The 8120-nt window shown below is 41.2% G+C and overlaps 1 protein-coding gene across 1 annotated transcript in view; it reads left to right on the top strand.

The window, feature by feature from the left end:
- The window catches only part of LOC135092341 (uncharacterized), a 20565-nt gene extending 14235 nt beyond the window's left edge, over positions 1-6330 (top strand). Inside the window, exons 5-14 of the mRNA XM_063990801.1 lie at positions 301-547; positions 835-944; positions 2196-2306; positions 2919-2979; positions 3152-3298; positions 3950-4218; positions 4402-4588; positions 5002-5217; positions 5455-5564; positions 5687-6330. Of these exons, the coding sequence (XP_063846871.1) occupies positions 301-547; positions 835-944; positions 2196-2306; positions 2919-2979; positions 3152-3298; positions 3950-4218; positions 4402-4588; positions 5002-5217; positions 5455-5564; positions 5687-5950 (1722 nt within the window). The 3' untranslated portion in view covers positions 5951-6330. The remainder of the gene's footprint in view (positions 1-300; positions 548-834; positions 945-2195; positions 2307-2918; positions 2980-3151; positions 3299-3949; positions 4219-4401; positions 4589-5001; positions 5218-5454; positions 5565-5686) is intronic.
- The last annotated feature ends 1790 nt before the right edge of the window (positions 6331-8120 follow it).

Below are 8120 nucleotides of genomic sequence, written 5' to 3'. Positions count from 1 at the left end.
GTACTGGTATGGTCGCTTAATTGGCTCCCTTTTTCTCCCATTTCTCCCCTTTCCTAGGTCTGTATTGGTGACAGACTGATAGTAAATGTCAAGAACTCCATACACAGTGATGGGATAACTTTGCACAGGCACCATCACTTAATAATCTCCCTTTTTCTCCCATTCCTCCCCTTCCCCAGGTGTGCCTTGGTGACAGAGTGGTGGAGAATATGAAGACATCTGTACACAGTGATGGGTAATTATTCACTGGCACTGTCACTTAATAATCTCCCTTTTTCTCCCATTCCTCCCCTTCCCTAGGTGTGCCTTGGTGACAGAGTGGTGGTGAATGTCAAGAACTCCCTACACAGTGACGGGTTGACTATTCATTGGCATGGCCTTACCATGAGAGGCGCCAGCACTGCCGAGCCTGACTGCCCCTCTAAAGCCACCCCTTACATGGACGGCACCCCAGGCATCACTCAGTGTGACATCGCTCCCCATACCTCCTTCAGATACTCCTTCATTGCCACCAATGCCGGGACACACTTCTACCACTCACATTCTGGTGGGTGGCAGTTGGTAGTAGTAGTAGTAGTAGTAGTAGTATAGTGGCTTTAATGGTGAAATGTACTTCTTTCATGTGCATTCTGGTAGGTGACAAGTAATAGTAGTAGTAGTAGTAGTAGTTCTTGTTGTTGTAGTAGTCAAAGAATCACTGTCTTTAATCCTGAATATACTTCTATCAAGTGCATTAATCTGGTCAGTTACAAGTGGTAGTAATAGCAGTAGTAGCAGCAGTAGTGCCAGTATATAGTGAACTTACATCACTGTTATTCTCATCACCACCCACAGGTTTCCAAAGAGGTGATGGTGTGTATGGCGCCTTCATAGTGAGGGAGCCTGATGAGTACGACCCAAACAGATACACTTACGACTATGATCTTCCGGAGCATGTGATTCTGGTAAGCCTTATGACGTGCAGGCTGGGAGGTGCTGTGTTAGAGGCAGGGAGAGAGTGTGGCTTGAATGCTTGAGAGGGGCAGGATCAGATATTTCATGGAATATGTAAAGAAAAACTGGGAATATTGAAAAACTGGGAATATGAAGATGATTCACTTATATTGATTTTTTGTCAGAAACGTTTCACAGAACATGAACATTTTTGCAAGCGCGCCCAGCCTGACCTGACTTAAGAACACAAGAACATAAGAAAATAGGGGAAGCTGCAAGAATCTATCAGGCCTACACGTGGCAGTCCCTGTATGAAAAATACCCACCTATTTCCACCTATCATCCCCATCCATAAATTTTTCTAATCTTCTCTTAAATTCCCTTAATAACTCAGCACTGACATGACTTGACCTGGAAGAGAAGATTACGTAAACCTCAACAAAGATAAAGAAAAAACTGGGAGTGTTATGAATGAAGATAATTGATTAACACAAGATTTTTACAAGTGTGTCCAGCTTAAGGATGAAGGGATGGAAAGAAAAAGAATAGGATGAGAAGGGTGCATGTTGAGGAAAATTGTAGATAATGAGAGAAATGATAGCTTCATAGGCACACACACACACACACACACACACACACACACACACACACACACACACACACACACACACACACACACACACACACACACACACACACACACACACACACACACACAAAGCAGATACCAGACTTGAAAGACTTAAGCTATGAAGAAAGACCTGAAGAGATGGGATTACCAACACTACAAGAGAGAACAGAAAGAGGAGACCTGATAACAATATACAAATTAGTAAACAATATAGAAAGAACAGACAGAAATGACTTGGTACCACAGATGGAGGAGGGAGAGAGACAGATGAGGGGGCATGGGAAGAAAATAAAGAAGAGTGGATATTCAAGTGACGTCAAGATATACAGCTTCCTGTGTCGAACTACTGAAACCTGGAATTATTTGAAGGAAGAGGTGGTTGCAGCAAACAGTCTACACATGTTTAAAGAGAAACTGGATAAATTTGGTTATGGAGACAGGACAAAATGTCCTTTGGCTTGTTCTGTACAATACAACACACACACACACACACACACACACACACACACACACACACACACACACACACACACACACACACACCATTCATATTATCTCTGACATGGTAGGATCTGTTGCCAAATCTTATAAATGGCACTAACGTAACCTAACCTAACCTAACCTGTCACAGATACACGACTGGCTCCACCTCCCCACGCAGGACAAGTTTTTGTTCCGCCACCACAGCGGCGGTGACGACTTCCCTAAATCAATGTTGGTGAATGGCCACGGTCCTCACCAGGTTAGTAATGTAGTTAATAGTGTTCCTCTCGGCTCCATTCTTCCATCTTTCATTTCTTCCTCCTTTTCCTTCTATGTTGTTTGCTTAGTCATCTGTTTTTATCATTTCCTTGTTTCTTTCTGTTTATCCTTCTATGTTCTTTCTCTTTCTGTTTTCCTTCTATGTTCTTGTTTTTTTAGTCATCTCTTGTTTCTGTTTTTCCTTCTGAGTTCTTTCTCTTTCTATTATTTTCTCGTTTCTTTCTGTTTTTCCTTCTATGTTCTTTCTCTTTCTATCATTTTCTTGTTTCTTTCTGTTTTTTCTTCTATGTTCTTGTTTTCTTAGTCATCTCTTTCCATCAGTCTTTCATTTATGTCTTTTCTAGAGATTAATAAACTCTGTGCTGTTTCATTTATTTATTTTTTTTATCTATTTATTCACAGTTTAGAGATTAATAGATGGTGTTCTGTTTTATTTATTTAATTTATTCATTTATAGTTTAGTTCACAGAAGAGAAATTTACAGGCTGTTCTTATTGTTTTATTTATTTATTCATCTAATTAGTTATGTATACGTTTATCTATTTATTTACTCATTTATTTCATCTATTTATTTATTTATTTTTCTTTACAGCATGCTCTACCTAACACAGTACCGTCTCTCGTGCCTTACTCTGTCTTCAAGGTGATACCAGGTAAGACACACGCACACACACACACACACACACACACACAGATAGTTAAGCTTGCTGTCTATTTCTTTTCCTGGTAAATTTCAGTGCCTTCCCTCACCCTTCAGTACAGCTCTGCAGGAACCACCAATGATAACACACACCCATCACCCCCATCACCTTTCTTCTTCCACAGGCAACCGTTATCGTCTGCGTTTCATCAGCAACGCCATCCTGAACTGCCCCATTGTGGTGAGTGTGGAGGACCATTCCCTCACCGTCATAGCATCAGATGGCAACCCTCTCGTGCCTGTCAATGCCTCCTCTATCGTCGTGTACGCTGGTAAGTGTGAGAGTGTCAGGGCCCATGTCTGTGTTGGCGTGTCTGCTCCCTGTGTTTACTTGTGATACGTTCTGTTTCTCCAGCTATTTCTGTCAAGTTTTCTCCCTATGTGTCTGTGTGTTTCCTATGGCTTGTGTTTTTAGTTGTAGTACATGTCTGTTTATCTATATTTGTCTAGTTCTTTCTTTAAGTGTCTGTGTGTTAGTGTGTTTGTGTCTTCTGTGCCTTGTGTTTTGTTGTAATACCCACTAGAGCATGTTTTTTTATTCATATCTGTCTAGTTCTTTCTTTATGTGTCTGTGTGTCAGTGTGTGTGTTCCTTGTACCTTGTGTTTCATTGTAAGACCCACTTGCCTTCACTGGTGCATGTTTCTGTGTCTATTTCTGTGTAGTTTTCCCTTTATCTAATTTACACTTCTTGTCTCAGTCTCTTTGTCCTGTAGTCCTCCTCCCTCATTCCATATTCTGGTCCTCCCATTTCCTTCTTGCTTATTTGAAATGCAGCTACAATCAGTTATATTCCCTGTCCTTCTGTCTCCATGGAATTAGGTGTGTGTGTTGGAAATAGGTAAGCTTGTTTCATACAGGGACTGCCATGTGTAGGTGCGATAGGTTCTTGCAGCTTCCCTTATGCTCTTGTTTCCCCCCAAGGTGAGCGCTGGGACGTGGTGCTGACGGCAGAATATGGCAAGTCTGGCTATTACTGGATGAGTTTCTTTGGTGGAGTGGACTGTGCAGAGACGCAGGCACACCAGTTTGCCCTGCTGCAGTACGAGGACCTGCCAGACCAGGCGGTGAAGGGCGGCACCAAGGGGGTCAGCACGCTGGATCCTGTCACCTATCCAGACTCACTGTATTCGGTCCCCAAACGCACTCTTTCCCAGAAACCCAATTACACCATGGAGCCTCCCTCCGGTGTGGTGAGTATTACAGTGTATAACCTAACCTAATCTAACCTAATGTAACCTTACCTTATTTAATGTAGTACAGGTCACCCATCATTAATCTGGTATCATTTGGACTTGTAGGTTAGGTTTGAATACAATTAACCCAACATATTAACTACCTCATCCTACATTCACCAGTGATATCTTCTCCCATAGCAAGTGAACAGCATCAACAGGGCCTGCACAGATGACCTGCGGTGTGTGGCATGGCTGCGGTCATACTACCCCATGGCACCAGAAGCCATGAGGCCTGTAGCTGACTTCACTTACTACCTGGCCTTTGAGATGAACCGCATCCACAACGCTCACTACTACTCACGGTCTTACTACAACTTTGACCTCTGTGAGTAACTGAGGTGATATTGTCAAGCAACATTCTCAGGGTTAGTAATCAGGGCAGGATGAAGTTAAGAGTGGAGGTCTTCAAGTGGTACAGGGGACATAACAAGGGTGACTAAGAGGGGGTCTGATGGAGGTCTTCAAGTGGTACAAGGGACATAAGAAGGATGATATAAGCAAAATCCTCAGGGTCACTAATCAGGACAGGATGAGAACATTAAGAAGGGATCTGATGGAGGTCTTCAAGTGGAGTTACTGGCCTGGAATATAGATAGACATATAATGAGTAGAAGAAGAAAAGTTGACCAGAAAATCCGAATGCTTTGTTGTGTTTGCAGTGCTTGAAGAAAATAGATTATGAGTAGAGAGGGAAAGACTGGCTGGAGGACCTCATTAAGTGCTTTGTTGTGTTTCCAGTGCCTGAGGACCAGCAGATCCCAACACCCCAGATAAACAACCTGACCTTTGCACATCCGGCCACTCCCCTACTGCTTGGTGGGGCCTATGGGGAGGACATCTGTAACGTTGAGTCTCCTCTCGTGGGCCGCAGCTGCCACGACGACTACTGCGAATGTCTGCACATGTACAGCATTCCTCTTGGCGCCACGGTGGATCTGGTGTTTATAGATGAAGGTATGGGGACCTGTCGTGCTATCTTGGTTGTACATACATCTTTTTCTTTGGCCGCTTACGTAGAGTGAGATGATGGTGCCATGTATGATTCTCCTCCACTTGTTTCTGTCCCTTTTATCTTCCTCTGTGACTTCTGCTCTTTCTCCATAGTTTTTTCCCTTAAACAGACATAAAGCAAACAAACTAAATAAATAGATAGCTAAAACTAACACCAGCATATCTGTCCCCACCTTGCAGGCCAGTATGGAGACGAGAACCACCCAATACACATGCACGGGGGGCACTTCTGGGTGTTGGCACAGGACCGACCCAACGACGTGGACAATGCCTTCATTACGCGCAGCCAGGTCAGTGGTGGTGGCGGCAGTGCTGGTGCTCCTTCTCCGATCTATCAAGCGACGTATGGAAAGCCTTATCACTCTGTAGGCCTTAATTTCCATGTCTATTTCCCCTCTATTTTCTCTCACAGGTGATTGAGATGGACAAGCAAGGCCTGATAGAGAGGAACCTAGTCAACCCTCCGTACAAGGACACTGTGACGATCCCTGACGGTGGTTACACTGTCGTCCGTTTCGCCGCTACCAACCCGGGGTACTGGCTGCTGCATTGCCATCTCCTCTTCCATTCAGCGGCTGGCATGGATCTTGTGATTAAGATTGGGGAGGACAGTGACATACCAAGGCCTCCACCAAACTTCCCAACGTGTGGTAACTTCCGAAGCCCTGACCTGTAACTTGTGTGTGTCTTTATAGGGGTACTGAGGCAGGAAAACGTGTAAATTCTGGGGTTTTCTTGCTTATGTGTGTGTTTATAAGGGTGTTGGAGCAGGAAAACATAGATTCTTGGGTGTTTATAAGGATGTTGGAGCAGGAAAACCCATAGATTCTTGGGTATTTACAAGGGTGATGGAGAAGGAACTATAGATTCTTGGGTTTTGCTGCTTATGTGTGTGTTTATTAGGTTGTTGAAGCAGGGAAACCTGTAGATTCATGGGCATTTATAAGAGCACTGGAGCAGGAAAATCTATAGATTCACGGGTTTTACTGCATGACACACTAACTACTGAGTGAAGAGAGGGAAGATGTGATATATAAATAAACCATTCTTTGTAAATGGAAAGTTTTTGTTAATGATGTAAAGGGGGGACTAAAGGAGGAAGTTGTGATGTACAGCTCATGTTGCTTGTATAGAAAGTTATATACTGGTGATGTACTGCGTTTAGTGTAGGTATCGGTAGTTGAACCTCACGTTGAAGCATTCCACAAACTAAGGTGGGTCTGTACCTGAGGAGTGACTATTATCCTGGGAATGACGAAAGAAAGTGAATGAGGACAAAACACTACCTGGTAAAAGTGTGTTTGGAAATTACGTCTATTGAAAATCTGTATTATAGGACTGGGATGGGATGGGTGAGAATAGAAGACAGGGGATGAGAGATATGTTTGGAAATGAAGCTAAGAAAATTTATGAGTTTACTGAAGAGAAAAGCTAAATATAGGATAGGGGTGGGTGGGATAGGAGGAGATAGGAGGTAAGGAAAAGGACTGGGATGGATGGGAATAGGAGACAGAGATAAGAGATATGTTTGGAAATAAAGCTTAGAAAATTTATGAGTTTATTGAAGAGAAAAGCTAAATATAGGATTGGGATGGGTGGGGTAGAAGATAGGAGGTAAGGAAAAGCTGCATTATAGGACTGGGGTGGGTGGGAATAGAAGATATGAGATGAGAGATGTGTTTGGAAATGAAGCTAAGAAAATTTATGAGTTTATTGAAGAGAAAAAGGTGGACTGGGGTGGGTGAGATAGAAAATAGAGGAGAAAGGTACTATATCAACATTTAGTTCCTATATTGATGTTTTTTTATAGACAGTTGATAAATATTAACGTCAAGTGTGAGAAAAAAAAAGACAAAAAAAAAAGACAGTTTGTTATCACTTAAAACCTGTCAATTATTACTGTTCTCACCTGTTACCTGACAAAATAACTTGGAATAATAGCTCAGACATCAACTTCAATCACGCTCTTGCCTTAAAAAAATAAATAAATAAAAATAATAAATAAATAAAATAAATAAAAATAAAAACAATAATAATAATGCAGATATTGATGCGGATCTGCATCTCCCGTATAAACTGGCTTATAATGACAATTAATGTAACTAGTTATTTTATTATATTCCAAGAAAAAATAATGAATAAATAAATAAATAGTAATAATAATAATTGATAAAAAAAAACCTGTCATTTTCACCCCAAGAAATATGACAAGCAAAATACCTTTACTTTTTATTGTATACTGTGAACCGTGTATGTGTGTAAACTTATGCAGGGAGACTATGGTATATTGATGTGTGAAAAGTGTGTATACGTATATATGTGTATGTATTAGGATCTGTTGCAGTGTTGTTGAGAGGATTAGGAGAGAAAAGAATGCTTAGATTATAATAAGCTCATGAAGATAAAAAAAAAAAAATAAAAATAAAAAGTGTAAGAGGAAACAGGTTCTCAAATGATGATATTTGACATTTGATGTTTTTAAAAGAAGATACGCATTTGTGTCCGTAAACGAGAAGGAAGACAGGAAACTGATACAAGAGAATGCTTAGAAATAATGTTTTGCCTCATGAAGAAATAGTTTTTGCCTCACGAAGATGAAAGAGAAAAGCAAACTGGTTCTCAAATAGAGTGATGGATGGCTGGAAGGGACTCAGTGGTTGGAATATTGATGAAGAGTCAATAGAAAAATTTGAAAAAGATTACACATAATTATAGATAAAAATGGGTATGATGGGCGAGACAAGATTAATTAAAAAAAAGAAGAAATGCGAGAGTTATGGAGACAAAATAAGAAAATATTAACAAAAAGAAGAGAAGGAAGATATAAGGAAAAAAGATTTCCTAAA

Source organism: Scylla paramamosain, chromosome 39 (genome assembly GCF_035594125.1).
Source record: "Scylla paramamosain isolate STU-SP2022 chromosome 39, ASM3559412v1, whole genome shotgun sequence".
NCBI lineage: Eukaryota > Metazoa > Arthropoda > Malacostraca > Decapoda > Portunidae > Scylla > Scylla paramamosain.
The sequence above is the reverse complement of the archived record's forward strand: the minus strand, read 5'-3'. Positions and strand labels throughout refer to the sequence as shown.